The following is a 23,857-nucleotide window of genomic DNA, read 5'->3' as shown; positions in this document are numbered from 1 at the left end:
CAATTGTAAGGTTGTCTGGTAAAATGCGCAAAGCGTCGCTGCTCACCAATAAAACCCACTATTCTGTGATGTAACAGTCGCCATGACAGTTCGTCGCTAGCAAGACAGTAAGGCAATTTCATGTGAACAGCTCCTTGGTTCCTGAACCCGTCTTTGACAAATGATCATTTCAATTGCATTGCATTACAACGCCGGAATTGTCGTCGTCTCGTCTTCTCATATTCAAAAAGGTCCCATTTTGTTGCATTGTGGAAAACAGTCAAACGATGGCTGAACATCGCATCGTTCTGCCCTGTAAAAGGTACGTCTCGGTCTTTCTTCTTTTCTCTGCCACCCTGAACACGATGTATGCGGTTACTCACTATTCTATTCCGGAGGAAATGGAGGAAGGCTCCGTTATTGCTAATCTGGCCTCTGATTTGGGGCTGAACATGAACAGTCTCAGTAAACGCAAGATGCGCTTGGATGTTATTGCCAACACAAAATATCTGGACGTTAACAAAGAGACTGGCGAGCTGTATATCGTCGAAAGGTTGGACAGGGAATCTCTTTGTCCAACTAAGACAGCAACATCATGTTTTCTTAAAATGGATGCAACAATTGAAAATCCAATAAGGATGTTCAATATAGAATTAGAAATCATGGATATAAACGACAACGCGCCACATTTTCGACGGGACACAATGGATTTGGATATATCAGAGTCTACTCCCGTGGGTGAGCGATTCTCTCTGAACAATGCAGTGGACCCGGACGTTGGTAGCAACACTGTTAAAACCTACCACCTAAGTGAGAGTGAACATTTCAATATCGAAATACAGACCGGTAGAGATGGAGCAAAATTTGCTGATTTGATACTGAAAAAGGCTTTAGACCGAGAGCAGCAGGCGGTTCATAATCTAATACTCACCGCTGTAGATGGCGGAGTCCCCGCGCGCTCCGGAACAGCCAACATCATTGTTCGGGTTCTGGATACAAATGACAACGCCCCTAAGTTTAATACAGACACGTACAAGATCGATATAATGGAAAACTCTCCAATTGGAAGTCTTGTTGTTAAATTGAATGCAACAGACTTAGATGAGGGCACCAATTCGGAAATAACATATTCATATAGTTTGTATACATCGGAGAAAACGCAAGGCACTTTCAGTTTAAACGCTAACAATGGAGAAATAACGGTAAAAGAAATGATAAATTATGAAGATTTCAGGATTTATGACATGGAAGTCATAGCAACAGATAAAGGAGCGAATTCCTTGTCAAGTCAGTGTAAATTAACCATTTTAGTTACAGATATGAATGACAATCATCCAGAAATGTCCATAAAATCGTTTCAAAGTCCCATAAAGGAAAATGTAGCCATAGACACTGTGATAGCAGTAGTCAGTGTCAGCGATAAAGATTCAGGTGAAAATGGAATCGTCAATATTCACATTGCGGATCAATTACCTTTTGCGCTTCGAGAGTCTTCTGATAACTATTATGAGTTAGTAGTTTCACAACCTCTGGATCGTGAGAAGGTCCCAGAATATGAAATCACTTTTACCGTAACAGACAGGGGTTCCCCTCCACTATCTGACAACGAAACCATGACTTTAGAACTACTAGACGTAAACGACAACGTTCCACAGTTCCCCCAGTCGTTCTACACTATACCCGTTATGGAGAATAATGCACCTGGGGCCTTGCTAAGTTCCCTCACTGCGTTTGATCCAGACCTCCATGAAAACCAGTATCTAGTTTATTTCATCATAGAGAAGGAGATAGTGAACACATCCATGTCCATGCTGTTCTCCATCAATCCGGAGAACGGTAATCTTTACGCACTAAAGACGTTTGACTATGAGATAGAGAAGGAGTTCCTTTTCCACATTGAGGCCAGAGACTCTGGTGTTCCTCCGCTCAGCAGTAACGTGACTGTCCACATCATTATTGTGGACCAGAACGACAACACCCCGGTCATAGTGTCTCCGTGGCGCGCGCACGGCTCCGTGGTGGAGGAGAAGATCCCCAGATCCACCGATAAAGGATCCCTGGTCTCCAAGGTGATAGCCATAGACACAGACTCGGTCCAGAACTCTCGGATTACATACCAGTTTCTACAGGTTACTGACGCCACCTTATTCAGTCTGGACCAATACAACGGAGAGATACGTACTATGAGAATGTTCAGTTACAGAGATCCGCGTCATCAACGGCTGGTTGTCATCGCCAAGGACAACGGGGAACCTGCTCTCTCTGCTACAGTTACCATAAAGCTCTCAACAGTGGAGACTGCCGTTAAAGCCTACTCTGACATGACTGAAGTGCCTCTAGAATATGACATATTTTCAGACTTAAACCTGTATTTGGTGATCGGCCTGGGCTCAGTGTCCTTTCTGTTATTGATCACAATATTGGTCACCTGTGTGCTGAAGTGTCAGAAACCAAAGCCCAGCAATGCGGCTCCTCCCAGTAGGAACAGCGTGATCAGCGAGAGGAATTCGACCATCGCAGATTCCACCCTGGTCTCCAACGATGCCTACTGGTACAGTCTGTTTCTAGCGGAGACGAGGAAAGGAAAGCTGGTAGTCAGACAGCCTGTGCCAAAGGCAGGTTCCAGATACATCGTTTCCAGTCTACCAAGGAGCACTGGCCTGACAGAGACCAGTGACTCAGCAGCCTCTACTCTGCAGGTGAGAATGACCTACACCCATTCTTTAATATAAATAACAATACATTTGATAGAGGTGTTTTCTTCAGTGCACAATTATCGTGCGTAAAATTGATGAATAGGTTGACTCAAGTTCGACCACGTGTTGATTGCAATTTTTTTGGCAATTAACAGTTCCAGCTCCACATTCAATGTACTTATATGCAACCAAATCATTCAATTCACAAGTTGAAAAGTCACTGTTGTCCCGTTGCAGCTGTTCTCACAGCATACTTCAAGTTTAAACGCACTAATAATACAACCTAAACGTTTGCAATGTTTGCAATTTCAGAGCTGCATAGGCTGGCAAAATGCGCAAAGTGTCACTGTTCACCAATAAAACGCACTATTCTGTGATGTAATCGTCGCCATGACAGTTCGTCATAGTGATAGACGCAGTGCCTATTGTGTGTGGACATTTTCCGGTCCTGAATTTCGATTCCTTCGATATCATTTTTGTCCATCTTCAAAACGTTACAAGGTCGTCTCGTTTTCTTGACGTAAATTCAACACAACTTCATATTTTCGTTGTGGTGCATTACGCACAGAGATAAGCAATACAACAATGGAGACGCACATCAGTGCACAGCACTGGAGAAGGTACGTCTCGGTATTTCTTATTTTCTCTACCGCCATGAACACAGCATGTGCGGTTACTCACTATTCTATACCCGAAGAAATGGAGGAAGGCTCTATTGTTGCTAATTTGGCTGCTGATTTGGGTCTCGATGCGAAAACCTTAGTTAAGCGTAAAGTACGGTTGGATGTTATCGCCAATAAGAGGTATCTGGAGATAAACAAAGAGACGGGAGAGCTATTCATCGCGGAGAAGATTGACAGAGAATACCTATGCAACAGCAAAAATCCATCTTGTTTCCTCAAAATGGATGTTTCGATTGAAGAACCAATACGAATGTTTAATATTGAAGTGGAAATAATGGACATAAATGACAACGTGCCCCATTTTCGCAGGGACACCATGCACCTGGATATATCAGAATCCACCCCGGCAGGTGAACGATTCTCGTTAAACAATGCAGTTGACCCAGATTTCGGTACAAACTCTGTAAAGTCGTATCACTTAAGTGATGAAGAGCATTTTAGTATAGAGATTCAAACCGGGAGAGATGGGTCAAAGTTTGCTGATTTGGTTCTAAAAAACGCTTTAGACCGAGAGGAACAGGCGGTCCATAACCTAATACTCACCGCTGTAGATGGCGGAGTCCCCGCGCGCACAGGCACAGCCAACATCATTGTTCGCGTTCTAGATACGAATGACAACGCCCCTCAATTTGATAAAGAAAGCTACACCATCAATGTGATGGAAAACGCCCCAATTGGAAAACTTGTGATTGAATTGAATGCAACTGACTTAGATGAGGGAACCAATTCGGAAATAATATACTCATATAGCCTTTATACATCAGAGAAAACGCAAGCAATTTTCAGTTTGAATTCTAATAGTGGTGAAATCAGAGTCAAAGAAATGATTAATTATGAAGATTTCAGGATTTATGATATGGAAGTCATAGCAATGGACAAGGGACCCAATTCCTTGTCAAGTCAGTGTAAATTAACTATTTTAGTTACAGATATGAATGACAATCACCCAGAAATGTCCATAAAATCGTTTCAAAGTCCTATAAAGGAAAATGTAGCCATAGATACTGTGATAGCAATTGTTAGTGTCAGCGATAAAGATTCAGGTGAAAATGGTATAGTTGACCTCCATATTGCTGATCAATTGCCATTTGCACTAAGAGAGTCTTCTGATAACTATTACGAATTAGTAGTTTCACAACCTCTGGATCGTGAGAAGGTCCCTGAATATGAAATCACTTTTACGGTAACAGACAGGGGATCCCCTCCGCTATCTGACAACGAAACTATGACTTTAGAACTACTAGACGTTAACGACAACGTTCCACAGTTCCCCCAGTCGTTCTACACTATTCCCGTTATGGAGAACAACGCACCTGGGGCCTTGCTAAGTTCCCTCACTGCGTTTGATCCAGACCTCCATGAAAACCAGTATCTAGTTTATTTCATCATAGAGAAGGAGATAGTGAACACCTCCATGTCCATGCTGTTCTCCATCAATCCGGAGAACGGTAATCTTTACGCACTAAAGACGTTTGACTATGAGATAGAGAAGGAGTTCCTTTTCCACATTGAGGCCAGAGACTCTGGTGTTCCTCCGCTCAGCAGTAACGTGACTGTCCACATCATTATTGTGGACCAGAACGACAACACCCCGGTCATAGTGTCTCCGTGGCGCGCGCACGGCTCCGTGGTGGAGGAGAAGATCCCCAGATCCACCGATAAAGGATCCCTGGTCTCCAAGGTGATAGCCATAGACACGGACTCGGTCCAGAACTCTCGGATTACATACCAGTTTCTACAGGTTACTGACGCCACCTTATTCAGTCTGGACCAATACAACGGAGAGATACGTACTATGAGAATGTTCAGTTACAGAGATCCGCGTCATCAACGGCTGGTTGTCATCGCCAAGGACAACGGGGATCCTGCTCTCTCTGCTACAGTTACCATAAAGCTCTCAACAGTGGAGACTGCCGTTAAAGCCTACTCTGACATGACGGAAGTGCCTCTAGAATATGACATATTTTCAGATTTAAACCTGTATTTGGTGATTGGCCTGGGCTCAGTGTCCTTTTTGTTATTGATCACCATATTGGTCACCTGTGTGCTGAAGTGTCAGAAACCAATGCCAAGTAAAGCGGCCCCTCCAAGTAGGAACAGCGTGATCAGTGACAGGAACTCAACCATCGCGGATTCCACCCTGGTCTCCAACGATGCCTACTGGTACAGTCTGTTTCTAGCGGAGACGAGGAAAGGAAAGCTGGTAGTCAGACAGCCTGTGCCAAAGGCAGGTTCCAGATACATCGTGTCCAGTCTACCAAGGAGCACTGGCCTGACAGAGACCAGCGACTCAGCGGCCTCTACTTTGCAAGTAAGAGTATACTCTTAATTTATTATAACATACTTCAATGCTATGCTATATATACAGTTGCTGTAGTCCCGTGCGTAAAACCAGGGCACAAATATATACAGATAATTAATAAAAGTTGTATTAAAAAAAATATATACATATTTGGACATATGTATTTCCTTAATCCAACAGTTAGTCTCACCAGAAAGGTGAACATATTTCCAATTGTAAGGTTGTCTGGTAAAATGCGCAAAGCGTCGCTGCTCACCAATAAAACCCACTATTCTGTGATGTAACAGTCGCCATGACAGTTCGTCGCTAGCAAGACAGTAAGGCAATTTCATGTGAACAGCTCCTTGGTTCCTGAACCCGTCTTTGACAAATGATCATTTCAATTGCATTGCATTACAACGCCGGAATTGTCGTCGTCTCGTCTTCTCATATTCAAAAAGGTCCCATTTTGTTGCATTGTGGAAAACAGTCAAACGATGGCTGAACATCGCATCGTTCTGCCCTGTAAAAGGTACGTCTCGGTCTTTCTTCTTTTCTCTGCCACCCTGAACACGATGTATGCGGTTACTCACTATTCTATTCCGGAGGAAATGGAGGAAGGCTCCGTTATTGCTAATCTGGCCTCTGATTTGGGGCTGAACATGAACAGTCTCAGTAAACGCAAGATGCGCTTGGATGTTATTGCCAACACAAAATATCTGGACGTTAACAAAGAGACTGGCGAGCTGTATATCGTCGAAAGGTTGGACAGGGAATCTCTTTGTCCAACTAAGACAGCAACATCATGTTTTCTTAAAATGGATGCAACAATTGAAAATCCAATAAGGATGTTCAATATAGAATTAGAAATCATGGATATAAACGACAACGCGCCACATTTTCGACGGGACACAATGGATTTGGATATATCAGAGTCTACTCCCGTGGGTGAGCGATTCTCTCTGAACAATGCAGTGGACCCGGACGTTGGTAGCAACACTGTTAAAACCTACCACCTAAGTGAGAGTGAACATTTCAATATCGAAATACAGACCGGTAGAGATGGAGCAAAATTTGCTGATTTGATACTGAAAAAGGCTTTAGACCGAGAGCAGCAGGCGGTTCATAATCTAATACTCACCGCTGTAGATGGCGGAGTCCCCGCGCGCTCCGGAACAGCCAACATCATTGTTCGGGTTCTGGATACAAATGACAACGCCCCTAAGTTTAATACAGACACGTACAAGATCGATATAATGGAAAACTCTCCAATTGGAAGTCTTGTTGTTAAATTGAATGCAACAGACTTAGATGAGGGCACCAATTCGGAAATAACATATTCATATAGTTTGTATACATCGGAGAAAACGCAAGGCACTTTCAGTTTAAACGCTAACAATGGAGAAATAACGGTAAAAGAAATGATAAATTATGAAGATTTCAGGATTTATGACATGGAAGTCATAGCAACAGATAAAGGAGCGAATTCCTTGTCAAGTCAGTGTAAATTAACCATTTTAGTTACAGATATGAATGACAATCATCCAGAAATGTCCATAAAATCGTTTCAAAGTCCCATAAAGGAAAATGTAGCCATAGACACTGTGATAGCAGTAGTCAGTGTCAGCGATAAAGATTCAGGTGAAAATGGAATCGTCAATATTCACATTGCGGATCAATTACCTTTTGCGCTTCGAGAGTCTTCTGATAACTATTATGAGTTAGTAGTTTCACAACCTCTGGATCGTGAGAAGGTCCCAGAATATGAAATCACTTTTACCGTAACAGACAGGGGTTCCCCTCCACTATCTGACAACGAAACCATGACTTTAGAACTACTAGACGTAAACGACAACGTTCCACAGTTCCCCCAGTCGTTCTACACTATACCCGTTATGGAGAATAATGCACCTGGGGCCTTGCTAAGTTCCCTCACTGCGTTTGATCCAGACCTCCATGAAAACCAGTATCTAGTTTATTTCATCATAGAGAAGGAGATAGTGAACACATCCATGTCCATGCTGTTCTCCATCAATCCGGAGAACGGTAATCTTTACGCACTAAAGACGTTTGACTATGAGATAGAGAAGGAGTTCCTTTTCCACATTGAGGCCAGAGACTCTGGTGTTCCTCCGCTCAGCAGTAACGTGACTGTCCACATCATTATTGTGGACCAGAACGACAACACCCCGGTCATAGTGTCTCCGTGGCGCGCGCACGGCTCCGTGGTGGAGGAGAAGATCCCCAGATCCACCGATAAAGGATCCCTGGTCTCCAAGGTGATAGCCATAGACACAGACTCGGTCCAGAACTCTCGGATTACATACCAGTTTCTACAGGTTACTGACGCCACCTTATTCAGTCTGGACCAATACAACGGAGAGATACGTACTATGAGAATGTTCAGTTACAGAGATCCGCGTCATCAACGGCTGGTTGTCATCGCCAAGGACAACGGGGAACCTGCTCTCTCTGCTACAGTTACCATAAAGCTCTCAACAGTGGAGACTGCCGTTAAAGCCTACTCTGACATGACTGAAGTGCCTCTAGAATATGACATATTTTCAGACTTAAACCTGTATTTGGTGATCGGCCTGGGCTCAGTGTCCTTTCTGTTATTGATCACAATATTGGTCACCTGTGTGCTGAAGTGTCAGAAACCAAAGCCCAGCAATGCGGCTCCTCCCAGTAGGAACAGCGTGATCAGCGAGAGGAATTCGACCATCGCAGATTCCACCCTGGTCTCCAACGATGCCTACTGGTACAGTCTGTTTCTAGCGGAGACGAGGAAAGGAAAGCTGGTAGTCAGACAGCCTGTGCCAAAGGCAGGTTCCAGATACATCGTTTCCAGTCTACCAAGGAGCACTGGCCTGACAGAGACCAGTGACTCAGCAGCCTCTACTCTGCAGGTGAGAATGACCTACACCCATTCTTTAATATAAATAACAATACATTTGATAGAGGTGTTTTCTTCAGTGCACAATTATCGTGCGTAAAATTGATGAATAGGTTGACTCAAGTTCGACCACGTGTTGATTGCAATTTTTTTGGCAATTAACAGTTCCAGCTCCACATTCAATGTACTTATATGCAACCAAATCATTCAATTCACAAGTTGAAAAGTCACTGTTGTCCCGTTGCAGCTGTTCTCACAGCATACTTCAAGTTTAAACGCACTAATAATACAACCTAAACGTTTGCAATGTTTGCAATTTCAGAGCTGCATAGGCTGGCAAAATGCGCAAAGTGTCACTGTTCACCAATAAAACGCACTATTCTGTGATGTAATCGTCGCCATGACAGTTCGTCATAGTGATAGACGCAGTGCCTATTGTGTGTGGACATTTTCCGGTCCTGAATTTCGATTCCTTCGATATCATTTTTGTCCATCTTCAAAACGTTACAAGGTCGTCTCGTTTTCTTGACGTAAATTCAACACAACTTCATATTTTCGTTGTGGTGCATTACGCACAGAGATAAGCAATACAACAATGGAGACGCACATCAGTGCACAGCACTGGAGAAGGTACGTCTCGGTATTTCTTATTTTCTCTACCGCCATGAACACAGCATGTGCGGTTACTCACTATTCTATACCCGAAGAAATGGAGGAAGGCTCTATTGTTGCTAATTTGGCTGCTGATTTGGGTCTCGATGCGAAAACCTTAGTTAAGCGTAAAGTACGGTTGGATGTTATCGCCAATAAGAGGTATCTGGAGATAAACAAAGAGACGGGAGAGCTATTCATCGCGGAGAAGATTGACAGAGAATACCTATGCAACAGCAAAAATCCATCTTGTTTCCTCAAAATGGATGTTTCGATTGAAGAACCAATACGAATGTTTAATATTGAAGTGGAAATAATGGACATAAATGACAACGTGCCCCATTTTCGCAGGGACACCATGCACCTGGATATATCAGAATCCACCCCGGCAGGTGAACGATTCTCGTTAAACAATGCAGTTGACCCAGATTTCGGTACAAACTCTGTAAAGTCGTATCACTTAAGTGATGAAGAGCATTTTAGTATAGAGATTCAAACCGGGAGAGATGGGTCAAAGTTTGCTGATTTGGTTCTAAAAAACGCTTTAGACCGAGAGGAACAGGCGGTCCATAACCTAATACTCACCGCTGTAGATGGCGGAGTCCCCGCGCGCACAGGCACAGCCAACATCATTGTTCGCGTTCTAGATACGAATGACAACGCCCCTCAATTTGATAAAGAAAGCTACACCATCAATGTGATGGAAAACGCCCCAATTGGAAAACTTGTGATTGAATTGAATGCAACTGACTTAGATGAGGGAACCAATTCGGAAATAATATACTCATATAGCCTTTATACATCAGAGAAAACGCAAGCAATTTTCAGTTTGAATTCTAATAGTGGTGAAATCAGAGTCAAAGAAATGATTAATTATGAAGATTTCAGGATTTATGATATGGAAGTCATAGCAATGGACAAGGGACCCAATTCCTTGTCAAGTCAGTGTAAATTAACTATTTTAGTTACAGATATGAATGACAATCACCCAGAAATGTCCATAAAATCGTTTCAAAGTCCTATAAAGGAAAATGTAGCCATAGATACTGTGATAGCAATTGTTAGTGTCAGCGATAAAGATTCAGGTGAAAATGGTATAGTTGACCTCCATATTGCTGATCAATTGCCATTTGCACTAAGAGAGTCTTCTGATAACTATTACGAATTAGTAGTTTCACAACCTCTGGATCGTGAGAAGGTCCCTGAATATGAAATCACTTTTACGGTAACAGACAGGGGATCCCCTCCGCTATCTGACAACGAAACTATGACTTTAGAACTACTAGACGTTAACGACAACGTTCCACAGTTCCCCCAGTCGTTCTACACTATTCCCGTTATGGAGAACAACGCACCTGGGGCCTTGCTAAGTTCCCTCACTGCGTTTGATCCAGACCTCCATGAAAACCAGTATCTAGTTTATTTCATCATAGAGAAGGAGATAGTGAACACCTCCATGTCCATGCTGTTCTCCATCAATCCGGAGAACGGTAATCTTTACGCACTAAAGACGTTTGACTATGAGATAGAGAAGGAGTTCCTTTTCCACATTGAGGCCAGAGACTCTGGTGTTCCTCCGCTCAGCAGTAACGTGACTGTCCACATCATTATTGTGGACCAGAACGACAACACCCCGGTCATAGTGTCTCCGTGGCGCGCGCACGGCTCCGTGGTGGAGGAGAAGATCCCCAGATCCACCGATAAAGGATCCCTGGTCTCCAAGGTGATAGCCATAGACACGGACTCGGTCCAGAACTCTCGGATTACATACCAGTTTCTACAGGTTACTGACGCCACCTTATTCAGTCTGGACCAATACAACGGAGAGATACGTACTATGAGAATGTTCAGTTACAGAGATCCGCGTCATCAACGGCTGGTTGTCATCGCCAAGGACAACGGGGAACCTGCTCTCTCTGCTACAGTTACCATAAAGCTCTCAACAGTGGAGACTGCCGTTAAAGCCTACTCTGACATGACGGAGGTGCCTCTAGAATATGACATATTTTCAGATATAAACCTGTATTTGGTGATCGGCCTGGGCTCGGTGTCCTTTCTGTTATTGATCACCATATTGGTTACCTGTGTGCTGAAGTGTCAGAAACCAATGCCAAGTAAAGCGGCCCCTCCCAGTAGGAACAGCGTGATCAGCGAGAGGAATTCGACCATCGCTGATTCCACCCTGGTCTCCAACGATGCCTACTGGTACAGTCTGTTTCTAGCGGAGACGAGGAAAGGAAAGCTGGTAGTCAGACAGCCTGTGCCAAAGGCGGGCTCCAGATACATCGTGTCCAGTCTACCAAGGAGCACGGGCCTGACAGAGACCAGCGACTCAGCGGCCTCTACTCTGCAGGTAAGAAATACGATGCCCACTGGTACAGTCTGTTTCTAGCGGAGACTAGGAAAGGAAAGCTGTTTGTCAGACAGCCTGTTCGAAAGTCGGGCTCCAGATACATCGTGTCCAGTAGCCTCTACACCGAGTCGCTGCTTTGAGCCTCTACCCCAGGGATCGTCAACTAGATTCAGTCATCGACCAATTTTGTTATTGAGCGCATGGTCGTGGGAACGGAACATAATTGCAGATCATTTGTAAACTGCAAATTGACTAGAAGAAGCCCAAACAGATAAAATGTTTGACTAAAACAATAATTTCAAACTTTACCTACATTTGTATACCACCACGTTTCTCTCTATTAGGCGTGGGAAGTCTTGGTAACAGATTTCTTAAATGAAAATCTCTTCGAGCTGATTTCCTGGTGTTGTTACAGTCTTATGCTCAGAACACTTTGGGGGCCAAATAAAACCACTGGACAAATTCGTCCCGCGGTCCTGCTCTACTCGGACTCTACTGGTTTAACGTAATGTGCAACAACTTTACGTGTGGGTTCGCTACAGTATGCATTTGCCATGCGTAAAATTGATAAACACGTTGGCTGAAGTTCTACCATCATTTGAAAGTGTTCACAATAACAACAACCATTATACTTTCACATCCCATTCGTTTACCATGGACCAATCAATTCACCTCGAACAGATAACTAATATTTCTGTCCACAAAGGCTGGTATTGTTACCAGAAGGAATCACAATTACCCAATAATAGGCCGAAATAAAGCAATGTTCATAATGTATTCTTTACCTCACATTCTAGCAATATTGTTGTGTGTGGTATTTTTTCTTCGCATAAATAATATCGACAAAAAGTGTGCAATAAACATGTATTAAATCCAACGTTGCAAGGGCTGCTAAAATGCGCACAGGGTCGCTGCTCGCCAATGAAACGCACTCTTCTTTGATGGAATGGTAGCCATGACAGTTCACCATAGCGATAAAGGCAATGCGTATTCTGTATGGACTAATCGCGGGTGCTGACATTTATCTGCTTTTGAGAAGGTCGTTTTTGTCTATATCTTCAAAAGGTTACATATCTAATTTTCTTGACACAAATTCGCCATCAACGTAACGTGCAGTATGAGGCACATCCCAACAATGGAGGTGCATATTAGTGGAGAGCCCCGGAGAAGGTATGTCGCGATCTTTCTTCTTCTCTCTGCCGTCTTGAACACGGCATCTGCGGTTACTCACTATTCCATTCCCGAAGAGATCGAGGAAGGCTCCGTTGTTGCGAATTTAGCTGCTGATTTGGGTTTGGATGCTAAAATCATGGCTCGACGTAAAATACGGTTGGATGTTATCGCCAATAAGAGGTATCTGGAGATAAACAAAGACACAGGGGAGCTACTAATAGCGGAGAAGATTGACAGAGAATACTTATGCAACGTTAAGACATCCTCTTGTTTCCTCAAAATGGATGTTACCATCGAAAACCCAATTAGACTATTTAATATTGAAGTTGAAATAATGGACATAAATGACAACTCTCCCCAATTTCGCCGGGACACCATGCACCTGGATATATCTGAATCCACCGCTGCAGGAGAACGATTCTCGTTAACCAATGCAGTAGACCCAGATTTTGGTGCAAACTCTATCAATACGTATCACTTAAGCGAGAGTGAGCATTTCAGTATAGAGATTCAGACCGGAAGAGACGGGTCAAAGTTTGCTGATTTGATTCTTAAAAAGGTTTTAAACCGAGAGGAGCAGGCGGTTCATAATCTAATACTCACCGCTGTCGATGGTGGAGTCCCCACGCGCTCCGGTACAGCCAACATCATTGTTCGCGTTATAGACACGAATGACAACGCCCCTCAATTTGATAAAGAAAGCTACAACATTAATGTGATGGAAAACTCTCCAATTGGGAGCCTTGTGGTTAAATTGAATGCAACAGACTTAGATGAGGGAACCAATTCGGAAATAGTATATTCATATAGTCTTTATACATCAGAGAAAACCCAACAAACGTTTAGTTTGAATACCAAAAATGGTGAAATCAGAGTCAAAGAAATGATTAATTATGAAGATTTCAGGATTTATGACATGGAAGTTATAGCAACTGATAAGGGGCCTAATTCCTTGACAGGGCAGAGTAAATTAACTATTTTGGTCACAGATATGAATGACAATCACCCTGAGATATCAATTAAATCGTTTCAAAGCCCTGTCAAGGAGGATATTCCAGTAGACAGTGTGATAGCAGTGGTTAGTGTCAGCGATAAAGATTCAGGTGACAATGGGATAGTTGATATTCGTATTGCTGATACATTGCCTTTTGCACTAAGAGAGTCTTCTGATAACTATTACGAATTAGTAGTTTCACAACCTCTGGACCGTGAGAAGGTTCCAGAATATGAAATAACTTTTACGGTAACAGACAGGGGTTCCCCTACGCTGTCTGACAACGAAACGATGATTTTAGAATTACTAGATGTTAACGACAACGTTCCACAGTTCCCCCAGTCCTTCTACACTATACCCGTTATGGAGAACAACGCACCTGGGGCCTTGCTAAGTTCCCTCACTGCGTTTGATCCAGACCTCCATGAAAACCAGTATCTAGTTTATTTCATCATAGAGAAGGAGATAGTGAACACATCCATGTCCATGCTGTTCTCCATCAATCCGGAGAACGGTAATCTTTACGCACTAAAGACGTTTGACTATGAGATAGAGAAGGAGTTCCTTTTCCACATTGAGGCCAGAGACTCTGGTGTTCCTCCGCTCAGCAGTAACGTGACTGTCCACATCATTATTGTGGACCAGAACGACAACACCCCGGTCATAGTGTCTCCGTGGCGCGCGCACGGCTCCGTGGTGGAGGAGAAGATCCCCAGATCCACCGATAAAGGATCCCTGGTCTCCAAGGTGATAGCCATAGACACAGACTCGGTCCAGAACTCTCGGATTACATACCAGTTTCTACAGGTTACTGACGCCACCTTATTCAGTCTGGACCAATACAACGGAGAGATACGTACCATGAGAATGTTCAGTTACAGAGATCCGCGTCATCAACGGCTGGTTGTCATCGCCAAGGACAACGGGGATCCTGCTCTCTCTGCTACAGTTACCATAAAGCTCTCAACAGTGGAGACTGCCGTTAAAGCCTACTCTGACATGACGGAGGTGCCTCTAGAATATGACATATTTTCTGATTTAAACCTATATTTGGTGATCGGCCTGGGCTCAGTGTCCTTCCTGTTATTGATCACCATATTGGTCACTTGTGTGCTGAAGTGTCAGAAACCAATGCCCAGCAAAGCGGCCCCTCCAAGTAGGAACAGCGTGATCAGCGAGAGAAACTCAACCATCGCAGATTCCACCCTGGTCTCCAACGATGCCTACTGGTACAGTCTGTTTCTAGCGGAGACGAGGAAAGGAAAGCTGGTAGTCAGACAGCCTGTGCCAAAGGCGGGTTCCAGATACATCGTGTCCAGTCTACCAAGGAGCACTGGCCTGACAGAGACCAGCGACTCAGCGGCCTCTACTCTGCAGGTAAGAATGACCTACACCTCCGCTTCAAGGAAAACAAACGCTTACATCAAATCAACCAGCAACATTCAGAGGACGACCTCGAGCAGCTGTCTCAATATCTTTGTAGGTTATCGTCCTATTTATATGTGTCTCTATACGTTGCGTTCTTCAGAGGTATGCGTAGGCCTAATTGTGACCCAAACAGATGAAAATAGCACACCAGCCTTTGCTCACCTTAAACATCTCCTCAAATACAGTCAGTAGCTTGCCCCTTGACTAAGAGCATCACAATGCCAGTTCAATATACTTGAGGTCATTTGGTTCAATGGGATCACTAGGAGAGAGGGTCTTGATTCACACCTCGAGCAGCGGTCTAAGTACCTGTGTGGTTTTAAAAAAACATTTTTTATTTTAGTTTTATTTAACATTTTACCCCTTTTTCTCCCCAATTTCGTGGTATCCAATTGTTGTAGTAGCTACTATCTTGTATCATCGCTACAACTCCCGTACGGGCTCGGGAGAGACGAAGGTTGAAAGTCATGCGTCCTCCGATACACAACCCAACCAGCCGCACTGCTTCTTAACACAGCGCGCATCCAACCCGGAAGCCAGCCGCACCAATGTGTCGGAGGATACACCGTGCACCTGGCAACCTTGGTTAGCGCGCACTGCGCCCGGCTCGCCACAGGAGTCGCTGGTGCGCGATGAGACAAGGACATCCCTACCGACCAAGCCCTCCCTAACCCGGACGACGCTAGGCCAATTGTGCGTCACCCCACGGACCTTCCGGTCGCGGCCGGTTACGACAGAGCCTGGGCGCCAACCCAGGGACTCTCATGGCACAGCTGGCACTGCAGTACAGCGCCCTTAACCACTGCGCCACCCGGGAGGCCCCTGTGTGGGTTAAAGGCAGTTAACCCACTGTTCCCCGGGCACCTGAAGACGTTGATGTCGATTAAGGCAATACCCCCACACCTCTCTGATTCAGAGGGGTTGGGTTAAATGCCGAAGACACATTTCAGTTGAAGGCATTCAGTTGTACAACTGACTAGGTATCCCTCTTTCATATGTTAAACTCAGTGGGTGGCTTGCCCCTTGACTCAGAGTACCACAGTGTAAAGGTTGAGACAGCTGAGGTCATCTCGGTCAATGGGATCACTATGAAGGATGAGCTTAGCGTCTGCTGATATTGTCAGGAGCTTCTCACGCAGGCAACATACTGCACTTGTTCCTGATTGGTTGAGTGTCATGTTTTCTGCCAGGAGTGATCTGTCTTTCCTGTTTGAACTGTAAGAGAAACGAAGGGTGTATCTCAATGGTCCAAAGTGACTGTGTCACTGTGGGGCCGACATCCTCGATGCACCTATGGATGATGCTGGTGATTGATGTGGTATACTCCTCAATGCCATAGGATGAATCCCGGAACATCTTCCTGCCTGTACTAGCAAAACAGTCCTATAGCTTAGCATCCGCGTCATTTGACCACTTCCGTATTGAGCGAGTCACTGGTACTTCCTGCTTTAGTTTTTGCTTGTAAGCAGGAATCAGGAGGATATAATTAACGTCAGATTTGCCAAATGGAGGGTGAGGCAGAGCTTTGTACACATCTCTGTATGTGGAGTAAAAGTGTTCTAGAGTTTTTTTCTCCCCCTCTGGTTGGACATGTGACATGAGGTAAACAGATTTAAGTTTTCCTGCATTAAAGTCCCCGGCCACTAGGAGTGCCGCTTTTGGATGAGCATTTTCTTGTTTGCTTATGGCCTTTTACAGCTCGTTGAGTGCGGTCTTAGTGCCAGCATCGGTTTCTGGTGGTAAATAGACAGCTACAAAAAATACAGATGAAAACACTCTTGGTAGATAGTGTGTATATTGTGGAAAATGTAGTGTAAGAGCTGTTAGAAAAGACCGCCTGAAGTTTCAGCCTGTTTTGGTGGGATGGATTTTAGTCCTGCCTGGTGAAATCACCAGGCGGTAAATTACTGTAGTTAATAGACCAATAAGAATGAGAGTTCCAAACCTCTCAGCCAATAACAGCTCTTTGTCTGTTTTCTGTTCCCCACTCAGACCACTCCCAGACCGTCATTGCAAAATTCTTGCTTGAGAAATTGCTCTTTGCTTAGAAGCAATTCTTGTTTCTTTTTTTGACCATTTTAACTTAAAACAATCACAGTAAGGTACTATTGTTACCCAGAAATGTTTTGATATAAAAAAAACCTGTCTGCATTGGACCTTTAAGGCTACTGAGAGGCATCGGAAGTTAGAGCTGTGTGCTGGTACATTCAAATGACAGCTTGGCTGGCCATCCTCATGAAGCCATTTTCATAACCTCTATTACGGAGTAGTAATTTGGGAAACCAGGCCAATTCAGACCGTGATAATCTAATCATAGTTCCCAAAGAGATACAGTGAAACAATGTGGTGTGGTTTCAGAGAGCATAGCCCATATATTTTGTGGGAAGCTTCCTGTGGGATGGTTCTCATCGCGTGAAACATGATACCTTATTGTCTAATACAATTCTAATAGTTATCAACGCGGGCCACCTTGTAGACATTGCAAGCAGAACGGCTGAACCAACAAGTGGCTTGTTAACAATGCAATATTTTGTAGCCAAATGATGTCAATGCTATTCCAATAAAGCTAGACCTATTTTGAAGCGTGCCTTGCTTAACTCCTCTATTTCAATTCACTCACTGGCATGGCCATAAAAAATATAATACTTTAAGCGGTGTTCCAATTCCAGAACAAGCGAAGCAACATCGACTCAGAGAAGCTGTCTGGAAGTTACCGTAACATATCCTATGAGCGTGCATCACCAAATGTACATTAAAACCATATTACTGTGCCATAACAAGGTAACCACCAGGTAAAACCAAGATGGCACTGTGAATAACCAAGATGGCATCATGAAAAGCCAAGATGGCACCGTGAATAACCAAGATGGCATCATGAAAAGCCAAGATGGCACCGTGAATAACCAAGATGGCATCATGAATAACCAAGATGGCACCGTGAATAACCAAGATGGCATCATGAAAAGCCAAGATGGCACCGTGAAAAATCAAGATGGCATAATGAAAAGCCAAGATGGCACCGTGAATAACCAAGATGGCATCATGAAAAGCCAAGATGGCACCGTGAATAACCAAGATGGCATCATGAAAAGCCAAGATGGCACCGTGAATAACCAAGATGGCATCATGAAAAGCCAAGATGGCACCGTGATTAACCAAGATGGCACCGTGAATAACCAAGATGGCATCATGAAAAGCCAAGATGGCACCGTGAATAACCAAGATGGCATCATGAAAAGCCAAGATGGCACCGTGAATAACCAAGATGGCACCGTGAATAACCAAGATGGCATCATGAAAAGCCAAGATGGCACCGTGAATAACCAAGATGGCATCATGAAAAGCCAAGATGGCACCGTGAATAACCAAGATGGCATCATGAAAAGCCAAGATGGCATCATGAATAACCAAGATGGCATCATGAAAAGCCAAGATGGCACTGTGAATAACCAAGATGGCATCATGAATAACCAAGATGGCATCATGAATAACCAAGATGGCATCATGAAAAGCCAAGATGGCACTGTGAATAACCAAGATGGCATCATGAAAAGCCAAGATGGCACCGTGAATAACCAAGATGGCATCATGAATAACCAAGATGGCATCATGAATAACCAAGATGGCATCATGAATAACCAAGATGGCATCATGGATAACCAAGATGGCATCATAAATAACATATATATAACACTTTGGTGAAACGTTTATTTCTGAGAAGAAGCCATGATGATTTCATGTGATATTGTCTGATATCAGCAACCTGGCAAATTACTGAACAGAAAAGTGTAAAATTTTGTTTTCTTTTTCGGCATCACATAAGCTACCTAAAATTAAGAAGGTCACACAGTTAAATCTCAGAAACTATTCACAGAAACATATTGAATACTGTTTACCCAGATACACATTATATAGAAAGTGTCAGGTGCAGAGAGGGAGCATGTGTAACATTTCCACTTTCCACCTCATTACAAGTCTAAAAACAGGTCACCTTCTGGCGTTGCAGGGTAATCCGTATGACAGGCCTAGTTCCTTTCTCTCTAGAAACTGTTCACCTCTCATTCATTCATATCACTTCCCTCTAGCATCTCAGTAAACAGCTGCAGAACCTGCTGTGGAGAACAAAAAAAGCCTTCTAATTTGGTCTGACAGGTTGAGCGGTGTGTTGCTGTGTGGCATGTGGCCTGTATTCCACTGCACTGACTGTGCCTGCATACTGCAGCCATTTAGCGGTATACTGCATCCTTTTTCGAGGTAACACAGTGATGAAGATTACACAGTGATGAAGATTACACAGTGATGAAGATTAGACAGTGCCAGAAGCAATTTTATTTATGTATGTTCTACTAGAATATGAGGAGACAGAAACCCATCGAGCTTTCAAAACAGACCAGATATGTTTTCACATTAGTGGAACATTAGAGGAGCCTATTATTAATCTAGAGGCATCCGCTCATCATTGACATCATAGGTTCTTATTTCATGTTTGATATGCTTATTGACTTCCTTCGTCAAATATAGCCAACAGCAGCTGTAAATGCATTCAAATAAACCCTTCTCTCTCCCACAGTGAGCCCAGTCAAGCTGAAGGCCTAGCTTTGTGTACAGCTTTTCAGTGCAGCCACTCCCCCTCTATGCTGCAGAGTTTCTCTCTCCTCCTCTTACACCACTCAGTAAGAGAAGGAGAGCAGGGAGGAGATCTGCAGTAAGAGATGGGTCAGGGTTGTAGTGTTGCTTGTTTTGCTACGCACCTCTCGCTCTATACCAGTGGCCATATGGCCTTTCCAGGTGTTCTGCAAGAGCTGTTCTCCTGCTATTATACATTTGCACACTCATTACAATGGACAGCGTTTTCAGAAAGTATTCAGACCTCTTGACTTTTCCCACATTTTCTTACCTTAGAGCATTCATTTTAGAATAAGCCTGTAACGTCACAACATGTGGAAAAAGTCAAGGGGCCTGAATACTTTCCGAAGGCCCCTGTATAACAAATGTTTTCCTTGATCAAGGCTAGTTCTCGTTAGAAGGTAAGTTTTACAGAATAAGTGATTGTGCGCGGTCTTGTGTGTGAGGGTGAATGGTGTTTGTGTGCGGTCTTGTGTGTGAGGGTGAATGGTGTTTGTGTGCGTACGGATTGCTGAAAACTGTCATTTTCCTAACTAACTCATGTTACCCTTTTCAGACTGTCATGCAATTCTTCCTGCTATGCTGTGCTGTCTGTTTTATCTTAAGCATCTTCAGTTTTGGGCTATACTATTCAAAGTGCAGACTGTTTCTCAGACGTATAAGATAATCTCTTTCGTAGAAATGCAATGATTAAAATGAAAAAAATGGGAGATTGTAGCCATAGGCCATAACCATGCATACAGAAAGAGTTCCTCTTCTTCTGTTCTGCAATGTCTTGACCATTGAAACGCTTCTTTCTTTTCTCCCTGTTCTTAAGTATCCTAAGTGAGGGAAGTCCACTCTGCAGCTGGAGGTACGCAGGAGTCTCACTCACCCGCCCCGGAACCCCTTTTTGAATGACCTTACAGAAATGATGTGTTTTTGTTTTTTTGTGTCGTTCTTTTGTTGTTTTCAGTGGAAATCATGTTCTCCTGTCGTTGTTTCCTTCGTCTTGGAGGAGGAGCTGTGGCTTTGATGACAAAAACGTCACTTGGCCAAGTTGATACCAATACCCCGTCCCTCCTGCCCTGTTCCCCATGGCTTAATTGAGTCTGGCCTGCACCGACCTTTTGTCCTGTTTAACTGAGCCTCATCCCAAAACAAACCACTGCTGCCCATATTAGACTCTCACCCTCAAGGCCTATTGAGCCTGTCTCAAGCTCTAGAAATGCTACTGTTATGATGCTGATGTCTAGGTCATACTGACCTAGTTTCCTAACTATACAGTACATAGGGTCTTTCTCCTCTGCCAGAACAGTGACTTTTGGGCGCTTTCCTGTCAGGGAAAAAAAGAAATGGCATTAATTGACCTCAGTAGACATCAGACAGAGATGGAGTAATAATCATAACGCTGCTGATAGTAATAATCTGGGATCTATTTGACAGAAGCTCTGGCTTTAGTTGTAATCCAGATTAAAGAGGGGGATCGATGAAGGTATGTCCTCTCTACTGCAATCGCCTTTTGGTTTTTCGGGCACACACCTGTCTGTCACACCTGACTGCAGCCAGTCACTGAGCCCTAAGCCCAGCACCTGGTCCTGGGGCCGCAGAATGACAGCCCAAAAAGAATGAAAAACTTAAACATGTCCTGCTTACACTCACCCACAACTATGGACTCCCTTGACTGATGCATCTTACAGTATCATGCCAGGCCCTCCCTGAAACCACCACAGAGGCTCTCTAACCAGGCTGTCATACATTTGTTTTTTACATGAACAGAACTATACAGCTAATAAGCTTTGACACAGTCCTCTGCATGGGATATTAATTTGTGTTCATCTCCTTCAGTCCCATCACTAAAGCAGATCAGGCACATCCTCTACTGCATCTCAGACTGTTTGTTTGGTGGATTGGACTGTGGTGTTTTTGGTGTGAGTGGTTGATTGTTTGATTGTTTGACTGACTGTTGATGAGTTCACAACACGTTTGACCCTTGTGAATTCCTGTTTACTGGGATGTGACGTATGACCTAATTCTTCGTGCAGAGGGACGGGAAAGGAAACTAATCGCCCAGTTACCTAGCAACCACTCTCTCTCCCTCACATAATCTTGGAGCATGGTATTCATTAATAGTCCCCCCCCCTCCCACCCACCCCCACCACCACCACTACAAGTCCCACTCTGTCGTTCTGCCTGATGACCTGTCTGACTGACAGACCTCGGCTGCATGAGAGATGTCAGAGTTTGGCCAATCATAAGGCTGTGAATGTCCCAGATGACTCCCACTTTTGTCTAATTCTCTCCTCTCATTTGCAGGGGTCGACCACCACTGGCAGCAGTTCCTCGTAAGGCTCCATCCCCATTGGTCCGCTGAAGTGACATCAGGAGGAATCCCTGTCCACTGAAGAAAGGAACCCCATCCTTACCCTACTCAGCCCCCTCCCCTAAACGCCCAGCCCCTCAGTGACACTCCAACTGCACCCCCTTGGCCTCACAATAACTGTACCCCAAGGACCTAAAGGACACTATAGTGACCCCGTCCCCCATCCCCTGTCCCCTAGCCATGCCCCAATCTCTTTTTAAGCACACGCTATCCCCAATCAACTTCACAAGTCTTTCAGCATCCATTCAACACGCATGATTCTTGCATGGCTCTGGCCCATCACTGTGGGCCCTTCGTATTTCAAGAGAAAAGACACTAGAGACACAGAATGAACAAGTAGAGGTACCACTGGACATACAAAAGGAGTTCCAAACAGCCACTATGAACTAACAGAGACGGACATGGGAATGTGGAGTTGTCTTCAAAGATAGTAACCCATCTCAGAAAAAGATGTTAGGCTTTCCACTTCAGTGTTTCTTCTTGTTCTGGCAGCGCAAAGGTGTGGAGATGTATAATCAAGCAAACAAAAAACGTGTAAAGAAATATGTTAGATGGCTAAGTAGCTACAGAGGATTAATAACAGTATAGGACGAAAGGGAATTAGTGTTGTGTGAGGTGATGTGATGTAGAAGTAGGTCATTTAGTCGTTTTCTGTAGTGTACAAAGACCTTGTGCTACATGTGAGTGAGACACTCTTTAGAATACTTTTGTCATCCAGTTTATCAAACAAGGAAATAGGGGAGGGTTAATTAGAAATGTCATGATGCTTAGGTTGTTACAAGTGTACTGATTTAAGTGTGAGGCACGTGACATCCCGGGCAACTTTGAGAGAGAAGAAAAAACACACTTTTACGTTCCTTTTCATTTCTTATTTTTCAAACTTTGTACAAAATGTGACTGCTAAACAAAATGAAATGCCAATATTTACAGTACTACAGTAACTACTATTATCTCTGCTTTAAGTTATGATCAAGGCAAGTCTATAATTAGTGCTTTGTGTAGCCTATATTATCTATCGATGGTGCAATGTGTAGTCATTCTTTTTTATGTATTGTACTGTATCCTATGGTGATTTGTTAAATATGGGTACCATTACATCCATGATGAATTACCTCTTTTTCTCTGTGAATTACTGGTTATTTTAGCTTTCCCGAGGTGGGCCCACTCATCCTTAGCACATCAAAGATGCCCCTAACCACTGATACAAGGTCAGTTCACTTTCAGCGCTCTAATGGTTCAACAAGGTTAGTAGGGTGTCTGACGATCCTAGAGCTGTTGTTTAGGGGCAACGTCTACAGTAGGCTAAGACTAGGGCGGCTGACCAGTTCAGGCTCCACGGCAGCTCGTTGGTTGACACGCTAGCTAATTGCAGCTCCTGTAGCTACAGCTGCTGCAATCAATTCGACTTTTGATGTAGCTGCTCATTATCAAGTTGTACCAGAGAAAAGCTTCACAGTCGAACTGATCATTTGAATGTATTATTTTTTGTTTTGTAACCTGGCGGTGGAAGTGGGACAGAAGACAGAAGCAGAAACATCAAAATGATCATCGGAAACTAGTCATTTTAAAGTGATAGACTATGAATCTCCTTGGTTCATTCTTGGCGTATTGATGGTAGGTGATAGGTGGGTATCAGTCATATACAGTCATAGGTGGATATTGAAGGTGTGTAACGTCATGCAAATCTCACTGGTATTGTAACTGTAGAACTTCTGTAATCCTCATTAGGAATGGT

The 23,857-nt window shown here is 43.8% G+C and overlaps 1 protein-coding gene across 7 annotated transcripts; it reads left to right on the top strand.

The window, feature by feature from the left end:
• The first annotated feature begins 20 nt into the window (after window positions 1-20).
• On the top strand, window positions 21-23,234 carry LOC109864687 (protocadherin alpha-C2-like). 7 transcript variants are annotated; one of them, XR_004204206.1, is made up of 3 exons: window positions 21-5,669; window positions 20,578-20,613; window positions 22,056-23,234. XR_004204206.1 is itself a non-coding variant. In XM_031797606.1 (3 exons), the coding sequence occupies exons 1-2, from the start codon at window positions 6,137-6,139 to the stop codon at window positions 20,587-20,589; spliced, it is 2,424 nt and encodes an 807-aa protein (XP_031653466.1). In that variant the 5' UTR covers window positions 5,911-6,136; the 3' UTR covers window positions 20,590-20,613; window positions 22,056-23,234. The 7 variants fall into 7 exon arrangements, 6 of the variants coding, with proteins under 6 accessions (XP_031653463.1, XP_031653462.1, XP_031653466.1 ...); XM_031797606.1 differs by lacking the exon at window positions 21-5,669 and adding an exon at window positions 5,911-8,548; XM_031797605.1 differs by lacking the exon at window positions 21-5,669 and adding an exon at window positions 8,641-11,539.
• Window positions 23,235-23,857: the final 623 nt, after the last annotated feature.

This window comes from Oncorhynchus kisutch, linkage group LG19 (assembly GCF_002021735.2).
Source record: "Oncorhynchus kisutch isolate 150728-3 linkage group LG19, Okis_V2, whole genome shotgun sequence".
Classification (NCBI taxonomy): Eukaryota; Metazoa; Chordata; class Actinopteri; order Salmoniformes; family Salmonidae; genus Oncorhynchus; species Oncorhynchus kisutch.
The sequence above is the reverse complement of the archived record's forward strand: the minus strand, read 5'-3'. Positions and strand labels throughout refer to the sequence as shown.

Bases quoted from the DNA above. Each gene is read 5' to 3' on its own strand.
- LOC109864687 (XM_031797601.1), top strand. From the start codon at position 12,657: ATGAGGCACATCCCAACAATGGAGGTGCATATTAGTGGAGAGCCCCGG. The intron at 15,084-22,055 runs GTAAGAATGACC...TCTCATTTGCAG, and splicing joins CAGCGGCCTCTACTCTGCAG to GGGTCGACCACCACTGGCAG.